The sequence below is a fragment of the Lepisma saccharinum genome, chromosome 8 (genome assembly GCF_977018435.1).
Source record: "Lepisma saccharinum chromosome 8, izLepSacc3.1, whole genome shotgun sequence".
NCBI classification, from domain to species: Eukaryota; Metazoa; Arthropoda; class Insecta; order Zygentoma; family Lepismatidae; genus Lepisma; species Lepisma saccharinum.
Window position 1 is genome coordinate 46,272,471 of NC_139236.1, and position 18,004 is coordinate 46,290,474.

Genomic DNA, 18,004 nt, shown 5'->3' on the forward strand with positions numbered 1-18,004 from the left:
CTCCTGCATTTATGTCTTTTCGAGTTCGAAGCATATCTCAAGTCGAGAGCTCGTATTCTTCTATTTGGGTCCCTACATACATTTCTGTATTTCATTGGAAATTTTTCTCTATCGGATTTTTCTATCCTGGTAATTCACGCCCCCTATTCTTACTTTACGTACTACTGGGGCAGTTAACATACAAGTCTCTAGATTTCCTCAATAGTTGCTACTGTGTATGGTAAGCAAGAAGAGAAGATATATGACTTTTTTTCGAGGAAAGAGCCCAGTCGGGATACAAAGAATTGTTAAACAATTACTGTCAATGAGTGAAGTGAGGAGGGAGGGTCGAACGGCCCACCAGAAATGTACATGATTATTTTTTTGCCTATGGATAAAAACGACATTATATTTATGATACTCGGTAACAGAAATATATTAAACTTAATTAGTAACACCATTAAGCCTTGTTTCCATTATTATGAAAAAATATAAATATGCTGACCAAGGCAGTAATTTATTTTATTAAAAACATAAACTAAACGTAACGTTTCAACCTTCTAGCAAGGTCTTCTGCTAGAAGGTTGAAACGTTACGTTTAGTTTATGTTTTTAATAAAATAAATTACTGCCTTGGTCAGCATATTTATATTTTTTCATAACTTAATTAGTATTTTATCAAGTCAACAGAAACGACAAACTAATTAGTTTTCAAATTACTGTTTTAAATACAAAGTAGGTTAGACATTGATGTTTTCATATTATATTGATTAATACAAAAAATAAACAGCGTTCCATGAATAGGGTGACCGTAATATTTTTGCCCGAAAACGGGACTTCCCAAATAGGTCAGTTTACCACCCCCTCCTTAAAAATCGGTTAGACCTAATTATATTATTATTATTATTATTCAGTAAAGTATGGATCGTGCGAATGATACATCAAACACATGAATGAAATAAAAAGGTAATTACTTTAATCTCGGTATGGCTTACATAGTGTTTCTGTCCTCTTCCGATTAACCTTTGATGTTAGTCCTACACTCAAGCATTTATCAAAACAACCTTTCTTCTTGAAAACAGCATTTTTCCATGACTGCACTGGAACTACATGTAGGGCTTGTAGACCATGCTAATTCACTGCTCTACTAATAGCCTAACGGAACACACAAAACAATACAACACACGACGCAAGCTAACAGTGAAGTACTGTCTGCTAGAACGTTTTCGATGACAATGAAACATTTTTATCCTTTATGAAGTGTTTGAAACGCTGTTCAGCTGTTTTACCATGACGCTAGTTTAAAAACTGCATCAACATTTTTTTTAGAATGAAATGTCTCAAATTTAGACTTGATTTTCAAGCTAACTCCTACACTTTTTTAAAACGGGATAAATAGTGATTTTTTAATAACATCAACGAGACGGTCGGGACAGGCCTCTGAAACGGGACTGTCCAGGTCAAAACGGTACGTATGGTCACCCTATCTATAGGAGAATTTTCCGAATTCGAAAGATTATATGATTATGCGACAAGTCACACAACATATTCTTCCTGACTAAAACTTCTCTGGGGGTATTGCTTTGTGCTTAGTCTATCGCCCATTTCATCATTTATCCTGGTCACGTTTAATTTATACAGTTGAAAAGTAAAATACATACTTATACATTCTCGTTCCTTTGTAATTCTGATCCTCTACTGCATTTTAAAAATATTTTCGATTTTTTAGTTTTATTATTTTTATGTTTACTATATTTTTATTATTATACGATTATATGAGTAATGATTAGAGGAAATTTATGACTGGTCACTCAAAATTTCATACCATTCTTAGACAGAGGCTCAAACCTGGAAATATTATTCATTAATCATGAGAATAATTACTCCATGTTTGCCCATCCTTGTAACATAATCACCAATAACCTGTATTAGAAACTGAAGTTTTCAAATTAATGTTAATACATAGTTTCATATTTAATATACATTTTTAATAAGTCTACATTTCAAATGTATATTGCAATTTCTTCATTTCCCAGTTCCGCACGTGCTTTATATAGTGTTGCCAAGGGACTATTTTTGGGTAAATTTAATCTTAATATTTTTGTTATTCGGAAACACACCTTCACCAAATTTTAATATTATGTTGAACCTCAAGAGATTTCACTGTGATGGAAATTCCAGATTTTTCCTCCGTCCCTCATTTGCGGATACAGAGCGTTAGACGTTTGATGTTTTTAAAATGTTCAAAACTAGGGAACTTATAGAAAAAAGGAGGACAAGCACCTCATATATTTAACAATTTTCGTGCCAAAAAAGATGAGAAATTATGAAGCAAATTCTATCGGGTTTATTGAAGTATACCATGGAAACTACTAATCTGGAAGCAAAAATGATAATAAACAAAAGGAAAGAACATTTAATTTTGAAGAAAATGGCTTTTGAATCATTACATTTGGAATTATAGAACAGCAGTTATAGCGATTTTCGTAAAGGCCTAAAAACGCCGCTGATTGAAAATGGCTGCCAGATCCAAACGCAAGCCTGAAAATAAAATTCAATGTCGATTTCGAATACTTGAAATATGTAGAAATAAGTGGTTAAATTATGAAAATTTTTAAAAATGGTGGGGCGACAAATTAATTGAAAATTGGTCGAAGTAGTATGGAATGCCTCAACATTGATTTTCAAAATTATTGTTAATTAATAACACTAGCAATAGAACTCAGTGGCGGCGATTGGGTTCCAAAACAGATGGGGGCCAAATGTCAAAACTAGGGGGGCAAATACAGTTTACTTTCCATTGGTACGTACATAAGGTTTAGCATAGTGCGTGACCAAAAGTCGCGAAAAGTGGGGGGCAACTGCCCCCCCTGATCACCGCCACTGGTGACTTAATATAAGTGTATCCAATATTATGAAAAGTTATGAGAAACACTTGAATTTACACGTGATTTTGAAGGTTATCAGCATTCCTTAACAACTACCTAATCACTTGACCTGCCACACCTGTTACGCATGACATACAATTGTCTCCATTTTCGATCGTTATCTTTAATGATAAGCATCACAGATATCCTTCGTCAATGTATTGATATTGTTGAGGAGCTTATAAAGTTCGATCAGAACGGAGTCACCTTTTTACACGCAGATTGTGAATTGGCGCTATGAATTCTCGACTCTTTTGGTTGGTATCATTGGTTACAATAGTGGCTACAATTGCTCAAGAATCGCCCATTGTTGAGCTTCCTGGATTAGGGACGCTCAGAGGGGGAACAGCAGTGACAAGAGGGAATAGAACAATCTTCGCCTTCCTTGGTGTACCGTACGCAAAACCACCGAGCGGAGAAAGAAGATTTTTGGTGAGTACGAATACTTTCAAAATAATCTGTCTTTACAAGCAACGGCATGACTGTTGTATCGAATTTTTTTTTGGGAGGGGGGTTCCCTTCAATTAATATAAAGTTCAACATTTATATATTTTTCCAAAATATATGTAAAAAGTTTACACCTTAAATGCACCATATTTAATCTATTACATGAAGAAAATAAAGTGTTTAAGGGTGTTATCGAAGGGAAAGAGGGGGGGGGGGTGTGAGAGAAATATACACCTAGAAAATATTAGGCCTTATTTTACACTTAGACGTTGGGGGGGGGGGGCAGTATCCAACTCTAGGACATTGATTAGGCGGGTATTTTAGTTAGAGGGGGATTGTGCATTACATTGAGGGGGTATCCAATTTTTGGGCATTACTATTGTCTTAGACTGTTGCTAAAATCTTGTGTGGAAACTGAGAATTAATTTTTTTTGAGGAGGTAATCTCCACCACTCCTCAATATCAACAGTAAGTCTAAAATTGGCTTGGAAATTATGGTGGTTGGATTGAGTATTATATTTAAAGGGGGAGATAGGAAGTTTTTGATGAAGTGTTAAATCTTAGGTTGTGATGGAATTTCTGTAGTGGAGAGAGAGTTCGAACTTTAAATTTGAAGACTGTATTTATTGACGTTTAGACCCCGATCGTGCCAAAAGAGAAGCTGGAAAAGACTAAATAATTATCTCGGGATCCTAAGAAAGTATTGACACCCCATTAAATTAAAAACCTGCAAAGAGATGGATATAAAAATTTTCTTGATCGCTTCGCTCGCAATTGTGTGTTGCAAGAATGAGTATTTCTTTGGCGCTTTGCTGAGGTGAATGTGGAGTTTTATACTACGTATAAGTGCATTGCAAGACATAAGCGATCTTCTCGATGTTCATTAATAACATCACTTAATGCTTAGTGTTGGTATACTGTTTAATTTAAAGCAGATGCATCATTTGGAACAAAAATATATCGAATCCGCATTTCTAATTTCACGTCACAGAAAAATTTTACTTTAACAAGTTAAATTTGCACTAAAGATAAAATCCACCTAACTATTGTTATGGGTCACTAAAATAATTATATTTTCCCCAAGTAAACGGAGGGGGGGGGGGGTGAGTTCTTTGAAAGAGCAATAGTATTATATATCGTCCTGAACTTTACTTTGTGGGGATTACTATATGGTTTAAGTGCGTGAATTTGGAGGGGACGTATGACAGGATTTTAAGGGGGATTGCGCCATTGGCCTTGGGGGGGGGGATAGGCACCCCTGCGTTTGGGAATGAGTCAATCAACGTTTCACACCGTAGCCGCATGACAGGCCGTACAAAGCCTGTGTTCGATTGGTGTAATCTTCAAGCGACCCGTGCCGCCTGTCGCTTCGGTGTTAATTCTCCATTACAACTTCAGATCGAAGTCGACCATGTTTCATGATAACACCAGAAAAATGTAGAGTAGCGGTGAGGAAGGAATCTTTCTATCGGAAAGGGGAAGAGAATTGTAGCCGTCACATTTAATACGAGGTATGACAGAAAAGTAATGAGACTTGCTTTAAAAGTCTTTAACTGAAACAGCCTTAATAAATCACATAATCAGCCGTTGAGAGGCTCCATACCATCGGACACATAACATGCACAAGTGAAAGCATTTTGTTTATATATTGTCCGAGGGTTGTCGAGGAAGACTGCAGCATGTTGGATATAATATGATAACTGTTTGATTATGGTAGCACATTCACAAAAGACACAATGAAACTCTTCCCGTCCTAATTGGGTAAACAATAAAATTGGCACGTTAATAATGGAAGTATGATTCTCATTTATATGTTGGTTGCCTTTCACGTAGCCCCCCGTGGATCTTGATCCTTGGGAAGATGTTCTGGATGTAACCGAGGAAGGAAGAAGATGCCCTCAGAGTGGAATGGATGACGTAGAAGGTGACGTAGAGGATTGCTTAACCCTGGATGTTTACACGCATCAGGTAAGAATATATTTTTGAATTTAGAATCTTGTATAGAACTTCAGCTACAACGAATAGCAAACAATATCATTTGAAGATCAATGAAAAAACGATTTCTTGGGTTGTTATTCAAGTTAGTAGATACCAATGGAGAATTTAAGGAGCGGGTTATGGGGCTTGAACCCTCGAAATGTTCAAATACAGAAACAAAGCACTATGCCCATCATTACTTGTCTTAAAATTTTTTCTCGTTTCGTAACGTACCTGCCTCAAATAAAGAATTTCCTAAGGTGCATAGAATATAAGGCCAATTGTAGGGTGTATATACTGGTATCCCATTCTATTAGTACTTTGTGCCTTAAAAATACTCAATTCTAAATAGAATGCTGACATATCCTAGACGTAAAATAGAAGTAAGTGTGTTCTATCCTTTAATTAAAAAAAAATATTGCATTTCCCATTCACTGAGGTAAGCATTTTTTTTTTCAGACCATTACTATCAACCATAATTATTCTTCCCCTCACGATACTGCTTATCATTTTTTTTGTGTAGTACTTTTACTTTCCTGAATTTCCTAAATAACAACGTTCTTCTCCAACAGATAAAAAAAGGATTTCAGAAATGCAAAATAATTAATAGGTAAAGTTTTCAAAAACATTGAAAAAATTAATGCCACAGCCGCATTTACAACTTGTATAATCTCTATAGATTTCTGATGACGCAAGCTATCCCGTTGTGCTGTTTATCCATGGAGGCGGCTTCACCGCGGGATCCAGCAGGACGGAAATGAAGCCAGATTTCTTCATGGATGAAGAGATTGTGCTTGTGAGCATCCAGTATCGTCTTGGACTTCTAGGTGAAGTATATTTCATTTTAATTCATAAGAGGTACATAGGATTTGCTAAAATTTGGAGTAATACTGTTCCAGAAAACTTATAAGCTTTCACCATTCACCAATGTATCTCCAACCATTGCAAATCTCGGATATTTGATTACATATGCGGTCTTATTCTTCCATCTTAGCTCTAATTTCCATTTTTTCAGGTTTCAGATCAACTCTCCCTGCTTTGTGACTGAAACCTACACATTTTTATCAACATAAACTAGATTCCAATATTAATATTTCTTGTATTCATAACTTAGATATGGTACATAACTTTTTACAAACTGTTTACTATATTCGATAGTCATTTGTTTCATTTTGAACACGTACGTTCATAAATTCACATTACAAACTCATCATAACTCAACATAACACAACACGTACGTTCATAAATTCACATTACAAACTCATCATAACTCAACATAACACAACATTGTAACTATTGTGCTAGTCACAATATAATCCCCTCTCTTAGGAAAAATTTTTTGCGTGAGACAATTATCAATATACATTAAATTGTCGAACAAGAAGAAAATTTACAATAAAAGGGGCACGATTACGCAGTGCTTTCTACAAACACTAACGCAATACACTATTTGCGTTCAAGCATGCCATTCATACATAATTTAGGCAATTTTCTTTGTCATATTCTCTTCATACAAGGAAGCAAAATTTATGACTTTCATAAATATACACAAATATTTCATTGAGAACAGAAAATAAATACAACATTATACACAAGAATCATTTGGGTTACTCATTTTTTGCTTTCAATAGCTCTCTTCTCTTTTCATCTGTACAATTAAAAAGTTTAAGATTTGTTAAGTTCTGCTTTTGTTCCTTTGCTGGCGTCGACAATGATATTAAATGTTCTTGGTTATTCTTAACTTCCTTGACTTGATAAGGACCAACATACAAGCTGAAAAATTTATGAATGCTATCACTAATAGCTTTGCTTTTAAGATGGTTTCTAACAAGAACCAGGTCACCAGATTTTATCCGATGCTTATGTTCATTAAAATCCCTTTTAATCTTTTGGTTTTTCTGTTTTATATTTGCTTCAGCCATTATACACTTTGTCTTCCAGGGTAAATGTTTCAAGTCATCTGGCCAACTTATTTTGTCTATTATTTCATCGTGATAATCAACATGCATAAAAAGTTCAGATGGTGTGAAACCGGTTGTTTCCGATTTTGAATTATTCAATAGATGAACGACAATATTCACATAATTAAACCAAAGTTTATGGTTATACTTACAAAACATTCTCAATAGTCTCAGCAGCTCTTTATTGTAACGTTCGACAGGATTGGCAAAAGGTGCATATGGTGAAGTTAACACATGTTTAACACTCACAGAATCCAAATAACTTTTAAATTCAGTTGACTTAAATTGCGAACCATTGTCGGTGAGAATTACCTTACACTTTGGGTAATGATTAAAGTAAATTCCAAATTTGTTAATTATTTCCTTTGAGGTTGCACGTCGAAGACAATAAACCATCACAAATTTACTCATTACATCTACAATTACTAATATATGTTGGAAACCTTTAGACAAAGGTAATGGACCAATTAAGTCGGCTGAAAGTAAGTAGTGAGGTTTGGTTGAATACACATGTAATTCTTCCTTTGAAATTTTAAAGGTGCATTGCTTATCCCTTGCACATGAAAGACAGTTTCTTAAATAGTCCTTAATACTTTTACGCATTTTAGGCCAATAATAAAACCTTTTACAAAAATCGTAAATTTTAAAATAGCCGAAATGTCCCTTTAAATCATGCTGTTTATACAAAACATCTCCAATTAAAGCACTAGGAACTATTATCTTCCAATCATCATCTACATAAGGTTTGAAAAATAGTATGCCATCATGAACGGAATACTTCCTTTTAATTATCAGATTTACTTCTTCAGACTCCAATTTTCTTCTTAAGGACGAACAAAGCAGATCTTTCTCTTGTGCACTTCGCCAGAAATTGGGTTCTATATCAGAGATTACGTGATTTACGTACATTTCTTTAATCGAAGTTACTGGTGATTTACTAATTGGATAACGACTTAACGTATCAGCAACTGGATTTTGAGAACCAGATACATGTTCGATTGTAAAGTTGTATGATTGTAGCTTAAGTGCCCATCGGTTCAACCTAGGGTTCAGTGTCCTTACTGATTCAAGCCAGCACAACGATTTGTGGTCACTGTAGATTGTAAAATGTCTTCCAGTAATATACACTGTAAACTTTTCCACGGCATAAAGAATAGCAAGGCATTCTATTTCATGTGTACTGTACGTGGTTTCAACTCCCTTCAAAGTGCGACTGACATACTGAATGACATTTACATTTCCATCTTCATCCGGTTGCCAAAGTACTGCTCCTACGCCGATCTTAGAACCATCTACATTAATACAGAATTCCTTATTAAAATCAGGTTGTCCTAATGATGAAGATGATAAGATTAATTTATTTAGGTTATTAAAGGACTGCTGATGATCTTCCGTCCAGCACCAGTTTGAGTTTCCTTTCAGTAATTGATACAAAGGAGCTGCAGCAGTTGCAAAATTTCGCACAAATTTTCTCCTCCAGTTAGCCAAACCCAGAAAACGACGAACATCCTTCTTACATTTTGGAACTGGAAATTCGGAGATTGCCTTATTGCTCTCTGGATCTACTTTTATTTCGGTGCCAGATATTATATGTCCTAGAAATTTAATTTCAGTCCTAATGAATCTGCACTTAGACAATTTTACAGACATATTTACGTTATGAAGTGTCTCTAGCACATATTTCAATTGCTCATAATGAGAAGACAAATCAGGTGAAAATATAAGAAGATCATCTATGTAACAGATTAGGAACGAACTTGTAGATGGATTAAAAATCTGATTCATTCTTTTCACAAAAACAGATACTGCTGACGTTATGCCAAACGGCAAGAATTTAAAAACGTACTGTCGGCCTCTGTATGAAAATGCTGTATACTTGTAAGAGCACTCTGTAAGTGGAATTTGGAAATAACCCGACGATAAATCCAAGGTTGAAAACACTGTAGCTCCTTGGAATCTCTGAAGTAGTTCATTAATCGGTTCCACACGAACTAGAGGAGATATCACATGTTTATTTAAACGACGAAAATCAACCACTGGCCGCCACTGTCCACCAGCTTTTGGTACTATATGTAGCGGATTTAAATAAGGTGAAGCCGATTCTTGAATGACTCCCCAAGACTTCCATTTAGTGAGTTCCTTCTCCAAATCATCTCTTCGAGCTATAGGTATAGGATATATGGGAGCCACAATTGTTTCTGTTGTATTTAATTTAATCTCGTAAGGCTCTACTTTAGCTTGCCTTGGTTTATCAGAAAACAATGTTCTGAAACTTAACAATAACTTAAAAAATAAATCATACATTTCATCAGTAGCAATCAACAAACTATTATCAGCTAAAGAAGCTTTAAGATCGGTTTCCGATGCTAAGTAGTTTTCATCCTCTTCTTCCTCAGAATTCTTAGCAAATGTTACAAAGTTACTTTGAAGAGAACAGGTAGGGAATGTGTCAGTCGTTTCTAAAACATAATTAGATTGAACTCCCTTATCACTTGATAATGTGATATTTTGCTTCTTGAAATCAATTATTGCTCCGAAGCGCCAAAGAAATGGCAATCCTAATATTACTTCGGCATGTAACTGCTTAATAACATATAACTCTATATGAAAGTGCTCTGAAGCTATTATTAAACTCATATTCTTAGAACCAATAACTCTAAATCTTTTGTCACCAGCAAAAGAAAATAATTTAACATTATCCACTGAATCTAATCTAGCAGTAGGAATAATAGTTTTCAATTTTAACCAAGTTGCATAATCCATTAAATTTGCTTGACTCCCACAATCAATAATACAGTTCATGGTTAAATCACAAATTTGACCTGGCAACACAATAACTCTTCTGTTTGAAACAAGAACACCGTCATCGTCCATTACCCATTCTGGTTCAGCTTCATACCAATCGAGTACAAAGTTTATAGTAAGAACTTCCTTTTCCGAATGGTTAGGAAAAATAGATGTGTTGCTCTGAAAATTGAGATTATCTTCAATTGATTTTGGAGTATAGTGATGAATATGCTCCTTGTAATTAACTGGACAGAGGAACCGGAGCTCATTACTCTGCCTTACATGTTTAAGGATGAGTGTTCACTTGTATTAGCAGTCGTTCCTGTTAAATTGCACACTCCACTACTCGAAGGTACTTGACTTTGGGTCACGTTACTGCTAGTCCCGGGTTGTGGTAACAAATTGGAATTATTACCATAACATAAAGAGTTATTCGCTGGATATATACTTGGCTGAGTTACTGTAGTACTGCAAGAAGTAAATGGTGTAGTCCAGGGAGAGAATATCCACGGTTGAGTAGGATATTGCACCATGGAATTTAAATTATTTGCATTCCAGTGGGGTAAAGGTACAGATGGATTCACCTGCATACTCTGCGAAGGCCTTAACCACGGTTCAGCTAAAGAAGGTTGAGATTGTTGTTTAGATTGTTCAGTGTTGCTTCGTACTGTGTTCCAATTACATCTACCACGTTGGTTCCTTACTGGACGTTTGTTATAACCACTTTATGTATTTTGTTGAACACTATTCGGAGATGAAAAGCCTTCATCCCTTCGTAAAGTATTTTGGATCTGTTGATTTGAGAATGGATTTGATTGCTGAACGTTGCTCGAAAATCTACTTGCACCACCAATTGTTGTAGGTTCGGTATTTTGGGAAGATGTAAAATTTCTGGTCTTACGAAAATCTTGCGTTTTGACAGAAACTTGTCCAACATTGAATGATTGTTTGGATTTGTTGTTCAGAAATTTGGTTGTCTTATTTCTTCTCATAAATTCTTCCTGGTCCTCTGGAACTCTAAAAGATTTGTTTTTTCCCGAATGAACCAAATCAATTCTGTCTAAAATAGATATCAGTCTGTCCATACTTGGTATGTCATGACATGACACATATTCTGACACATTTCTCGGTATTTGTCGCAACACTAACTGAATCATATCAGATTCAGATGGGTCTTCTTCCAAATTTGAATAGGCAGAATAGAGTTTCAATGCAAAAGTAGCTAAGTTTTCATCAACATTAGGATCATATTTTCTTGTTCGTAGAGCTGCCAATTGTGCTTGTACTACTTGTTCAGAAGCATAGTGATCCAAAAACTTTCCTACGAAATCCTGAAAACATGAAAATCTCTTCTTATGAGAATTATACCATAACAAAGCCTTGCCGTAAAAACACTTATACATACTATTCAGCCTGTATTCCTCCGGAACTCCCATTAGATTGAATGTTGAAACTAACTGATCAATATAGTCTCTATGACTTTGTTTGGGAGTAGGTTCAAGTCACTCACTTTTAATATGCGTTGCATAGTCTCATTACAGCCAGTTACTATTGCTTGTGGAGGACGGTTATTCAACGAAGTCATCGAATTCTGAAGACGAGGTGTCATTGGGTCAAACGGTACTGTAGTTACTACTGTGCTATCCTGATTATTCGGACTTATGAAGTGTACATTACTTCTGGCAGTACCAAAACCTCTGCCGCGATTATATGTAGCATTAATTCGTTCAGAATTATTGTCTAACACACAACTATTTCTGCAAACTGTTAATGGGCAGGAATTGGTATGAATGCTACAGTTAATAGAATCCGTAGTCGTAGCATTTGTTGAACAGTCCGGGAAACAAGCATGGACATTGCTAGTGCAATTGTCAGGCGAGTTGTGAACAGAACCGGTGTTAAATTGCCCTTGTAACGAATTATCACAACCACATAAATCTCGTGTAACATATGAATTAGTGAAAGAACTACTTGAACACTTTTTACAATTAGCATTATTGATGGGCTGATAACGCTCCCTAACTAATCTGCTTCTCTTCGTTCTCTTGCCCTTGTACATTTGCTTTACATGCGTAGTATTCGAATCTTCACTCCCAAAATCTGTTACATCTGTATCGGATGAAGTTGCGTTTGTATTTTTGCCTTTAAAAGAAACAAATTTCTTCTTTCTCTTAATATGGTTTCTAGTTAAAGCTGTTATTGGAGTAATTTGTGCAGTTTGAGAATTGACATCGACTTGATTGGCTTCAGACACATCAGATATTTTATCAACGGTTGGTGCATTATCATTCTCAGGAGCTAACACTTTTGTACTACTAATGTGCCCTATTTTAGTTTTAATTACACCAATCTCATCTTCTAAGCGAGAAATAGATACTTGTTGTTCATTTAGTGTAATTTTAACAGCACTTATATTGCAGGCTTGTTCTTCCGCTTGTGACGTTAGTTCGACGAGATGTTCCTGATGAGAAGAAGTCTTTGCAATAAGTGATTCTATATTAGACTGCACACCACTTAATTTCTCTTTAACCTCATTTTTAAGGGCGTTAGTATTTATTTTGCAAGCATCAGCCACCTGTTTTATTTCTTCTCGGAGTTCAGCGCGAAACGTAACAAGAGACTGATTGAAACTTTCTGAAAGAGTCGCTGTTATTAACTCCTGACTTTCAGAAAACTTTTTCATTTGATCAGTGAGTTGCTGTTTCATATGCTCTTGGCTGTCTGTAAGCTGTTGTTTCATCTGCGCTTGGCTGTCTGTAAGCTGCTGTTTCATCTGCGCTTGGCTGTCTGTGAGCTGCTGTTTCATCTGCGCTTGGCTGTCTGTAAGCTGCTTCATCTGCGCTTGGCTGTCTGTAAGCTGCTGTTTCATCTGCGCTTGGCTGTCTGTAAGCTGCTGTTTCATCTGCGCTTGGTCTGTGAGCTGCTTCATCTGCGCTTGGCTGTCTGTAAGCTCCTGTTTTATCTGCGCTTGGCTGTCTGTAAGCTGCTGTTTCATCTGCGCTTGGCTGTCTGTGAGCTGCTGTTTCATCTGTGCTTGGCTGTCTGTAAGCTGCTGTTTCATCTGCTCTTGACTTTCTGTAAACTGCAACCGAACGTCATTCATTTTATGAATTATTGTCTCCAATAATGCATTAAAATTAGTATCTTTATTGTGTTCAGCCCCATGCTGGCCAAACATCGGATCGCATACAACGCACAAGTACTGTTCAAATGTATCAGAATTACTGGAATGTAACGCTGCTAACTGTAGACATTTATAGTGATATAACTTTCCACGTTTGCTACAAGTTATACACTTAGCCTTCTTATCTGGATCCTTACAACAACCCAAATTTTCAATATTGATTTCCTCATTGCTAGAAATCAAGCTTTCATCAATCGTGTGTCCTTTTCGTGTTGATCTTTTCCCTTTATCTGTCATTATTTAACAATATTATTAAGAAAACGTATAGCTAAACACTTACTAATTCGAATCCTGGAAACTGGGTCGCCTAATTATTGAAACCTACACATTTTTATCAACATAAAACTAGATTCCAATATTAATATTTCTTGTATTCATAACTTAGATATGGTACATAACTTTTTACAAACTGTTTACTATATTCGATAGTCATTTGTTTCATTTTGAACACGTACGTTCATAAATTCACATTACAAACTCATCATAACTCAACATAACACAACACGTACGTTCATAAATTCACATTACAAACTCATCATAACTCAACATAACACAACATTGTAACTATTGTGCTAGTCACATGACCAACCACAATCCTTGTAGTTTGCAGCATTTTCTCACCTGCCGTCGTTTTGTTCCTCTTTTGGCTAAGATGACAATAGAGATGAATGGTGATTGGATTGAATTGATGAAGAGAACGCACAGAGGATCACCCATGCCGATATTGTGACTATCATACAACCAACTAGGCCAATAGGTGACATCACCCTTTGAATATTTTTATATGTTTAAATGTTTTATGTTTTAACCGTAATGATAATTTGGGGATTCTATTTGTTAAAGTGATATCAAGTATACGTAAGTAAGTTTCTCCTGTCTTCTCTTCTATCTTTCAGTGTTCAACTCCTTACAACTCTTAATGTAAATGTTTCACCACCATACGACAATCTAAGAAGATGTTATAAAATATGTGATGACGATACAAGATGAAAACATTTATTTCTTCCAGCATTGGAACTTCCTCTAATAATAGATATCAACATGCGATGATATCTAAATTCTCAAATCATGCAATTTTTACAGCAAATGATTGAAAATCGAAACCCCAAGGCGTAATGTGTAACAACATTATTCAGTTCTTAAATCAAATAAAAATTTCACTATAAATAAAATGTTCTTTGATAAATTATTTTCTGATAACTGTATTATCTCTGCAGGTAGTCTTTCTCTGCAAACAGACGATATCCCTGGGAACGCTGGAATGCTGGACCAACTGAAGGCGATGCAGTGGGTTCAGAACAACATCAGGATCTTTGGTGGAGATCCCAACCGCGTCACCCTCTGGGGTCAGAGTGCAGGCGCCTGGAGTGTCCACTTTCATCTTGTCAGCCCTTTGTCAGCAAGTGAGTATGGGCAGATGATTACAACAATTTTTAAAGTCAAGTTTCCAATAAGTTATGTTCATCATTGTCCTGTGATCTTCAATGTTCTCTAATAAAATAAAAATTGTGTCGCTTTCGACAGATCTCTACCAGCAAGCCATACTTGAAAGTGGTTCAATTCTCGGCACTGGAGTGGTGGCAAAGAATCCTGAAGTAACCGCCCTTGAAATCGCAGAAATTCTTGGATGTTCCCTTGATAATCTTACTATCGTTGCCAATTGCTTCCGCTCAGCGCCTGCTGCAGATCTTGTTTCGGCACTGGGTCAATACCAGGTAGGTTCTGCTGTTGAATTTCCAGTGAATATGCAATTCTATACCTCGCTAAGCAAAAATTTGTATTGCAAGTACGTCTGATACCGTTATCTCATCTAATATCATTTCGAGGAACAGGAGCAGTTGGCAACTGTCCTTTTCGATTTGCATCATTACTTGATTCAAGCCAATATGTAATTGCTTCTTTTTTTCTAATATCATTACTTGATTTAAGCCAAAATGGAATTTGCATCTTTATTCTAACGCAGCAGGCCGTGCAAAAATATTTATGGATTCCATTTACGGTTGAATATATTTTCTAACATAATACACAATAATCATGTACAATTTCTGATAAACTGGAACTTTTGAGCTTTGCCATTTCAGAATGAACAAAGTCGCTTGGGCAAAAAGTCTTCGGCTGGACCTGTAGTGATCCAAAAGGCTGGAGACATCAGGTTTTTGGAAGAAGACCCCGTTGAATTATACGAGACAGGAAGATACTACGAGGTCCCTATGATGTCAGGGACGACAAAGAATGAAGCACTTGGATCTTTCCTAGGTAATATTACACAGTCGAAATGATTTTGATGATTGTTATAGACCTACCCTTTATTTGCAATGAAAAAAGGAAGCTTCAACAAGAATGTTCATTTAAAAAAATTGCTGTAAGAATTTTCCTTGAATGAGTCATTGATGTATATGCGCATTTGAGCTCATTTATAAAGCTTGCTTTCTTTTAAATGTATTTATAAGTAACATAACTTCACTCTAACTTTGGTTCTTTATTTTTTTGCTTAAGCATAATCTAAATCTTGAAATTCTTGTTAGATAACCAGAATACAGGCTGCTAGTGTTCAAAGTTAAAAATATAAACTTAAAAAAAAAAACATGACAGAAAAATATACTTTAAAGTATTGAAATTTGTATTAAAACATATTTTTCACGAATATTCCAAAGTGTTCTAGTGAAATCGAAATGTAAAGAAAGGTAATATTCCCAACTTGTGAATACATTACGAACAAAACAATGGGAATTCAATTCTATTATGAAAGAAAATTTAGATATTACTTTCAAACTACGTAGTTGATTTGCTATTTATTAAAATAGATTCATGTACGTGTTTAGAAAGATAAACCCTACACTAATTATTTCACTTGCTGCTATAATTATATCAGATCATCTGTCTTAGCAAAGTATTGACTATTGGACATAGCTTATATTACAATAACTATATTAGAACATTCGTGACAACTTCAGTCAGTGTAAAAATGTCAAACTTATATTCCATTTGTCTTTCTTCAGGGTACGTAAGCATCTACTTGGAACCCAACAACTTCACCACGGATGTTGATTTGAGGGAAGACAGATTAGTAGAAGCTTTGTTAAGACAAAATGGTAAAGTTATATATTTTCCACTGGTACATAAGATTAATTTCAATATTTCAAAGATGGAGAATTGAAATTATTTATGTTACGTTATGGCATTGTTAATGTTAAATTATTTTCTAAATGTTCCTAAAACATTCAAAACTTATTTACAATACATGAAAGACAAGGCATTATTCAACTTTCAGACTTTGTCTGAAGCACATTGTCCAGACAACCTCGTTGTTTGATTTGGTGTTTTAAGTCCACTTTATGCACAATAAGGCTAATCGGGACTGGACCTACAGTTTAAAGTGGAATCCGAACCAGTGTGTGCCTCCACGACCAGACAACCTAGTGATCTGAAATCTGTTTACATAGCTGAAGGAAAGAAACACAGATGGTTGCTTTAAGAAGCGTTCTTGAATTGACCACATGAATTATTTTAGTACGAGGTGACGTACAAAATTTTATGGACTAGTGCTACCATCTGGTCGAAAAAACACATTGGTCCCTTTGGTCGCTATCATCCTCGAACTTGTACACACCGGTCGACTTTGCCAGTTGAAAATGCATCCTAGAAGTCGTTTTCTGTAAGGGCATCCAGAATTCCCTGCGTTTCTGCTTCCATCATCTTAATAGTGTCAAACTGTCGAGGTTTTAACTGGATCCAGCCGGGAACAGAAAAAAAAATCACCGAGAGAAAAGTTAGGCGAGTAGGGTGTATGTGAGACGACAATCATGTTATTTTTGGTCAAAGAATCCCTGATGGACAAGGAAGTGTGAGACATCGTGCTGTCGTAATGCAAAAGTCAGTTATTTAGCCGCCATAAGTTCGGAGCGAAGTCCTCGCACAGTTGGAAATGGCTGGCCTGCTGAGAAGAATTCTTTGTGCAAAATCCCCTTTAGGTCAAAGAGAATGATAAGTATATTGAAATTTGTTCTTCACCTGACTCGCTTGTTGAGTCTTGGTGAGCAACCTGATGAAGTTCCTTGCAGACGTCAACGTGCTGCTATTCCTGATTAGCTGTCATGATCTTGTCACATATTTGATGCTGACACAATGCATACCAAATTAATCAGTCAGATTCCGTTGGCATGTCTCAAAACCATTCCCCATCTCGTCAGCAAGATGGTGAGTGGTTCGAAGTCGATCCTGAGGAACGAGCAGTTGAACATAGGCAATAATGTTGGACATTGTGCAGCTGACGGACCTTTCTGCGTGTTCGTCATCTTCAAAGACTGTCTGACTGGCCATTAACTGAGTATACCATTCGATTGATTGATGAATTGATGGAGTTGGTGTTTTATGTCCGCTTTATGCACATAAAGAATAATCAGGACCGGACCTACACTTTAAAGTAGGATGCCAATCACTATGTGCCTCCACCGGAAATCGAATCAGGGACCCCTTGATTACAAGGCGACAACGATACGCGTACCACTTCGCCATCAGGGAAGCCCGAGTATGTCATTCGAACACTCGTGTACGGCTCATTCTTTCTTCTCCGAAAACTTGTGCAATCATTGCCAGTGTGTCCGTCGTGGTTTTTCCCGAGATTTGCACAAAATGTGATGCACACAGGCTGTCCCTTTCTCCGATCAACCGCTCCAAATTGACTCCAAATAAAATAACATAAATAATCAGCACGTTCATCCAACTGCGTAAAGTCTTGTATAC

The 18,004-nt window shown here is 36.1% G+C and overlaps 1 protein-coding gene across 1 annotated transcript; it reads left to right on the plus strand.

Moving 5' to 3' along the window:
* Positions 1–3,119: 3,119 nt before the first annotated feature.
* On the plus strand, positions 3,120–17,511 carry LOC145991753 (carboxylic ester hydrolase-like). The gene is made up of 8 exons (XM_083127806.1): positions 3,120–3,337; positions 5,186–5,320; positions 6,009–6,156; positions 14,479–14,664; positions 14,786–14,976; positions 15,343–15,517; positions 16,261–16,376; positions 17,407–17,511. The coding sequence occupies exons 1-8, from the start codon at positions 3,143–3,145 to the stop codon at positions 17,509–17,511; spliced, it is 1,251 nt and encodes a 416-aa protein (XP_082983932.1). The 5' UTR covers positions 3,120–3,142.
* The last annotated feature ends 493 nt before the right edge of the window (positions 17,512–18,004 follow it).

What these genes read in the sequence shown, in the direction of transcription:
- LOC145991753 (XM_083127806.1), top strand. Translation starts at nt 3,143, where the DNA reads ATGAATTCTCGACTCTTTTGGTTGGTATCATTGGTTACAATAGTGGCT. An exon ending in TGGATGTTTACACGCATCAG is followed by an intron (nt 5,321 to 6,008) that starts GTAAGAATATAT and finishes TAATCTCTATAG; the next exon opens with ATTTCTGATGACGCAAGCTA. An exon ending in TGTCAGCCCTTTGTCAGCAA is followed by an intron (nt 14,665 to 14,785) that starts GTGAGTATGGGC and finishes CGCTTTCGACAG; the next exon opens with ATCTCTACCAGCAAGCCATA.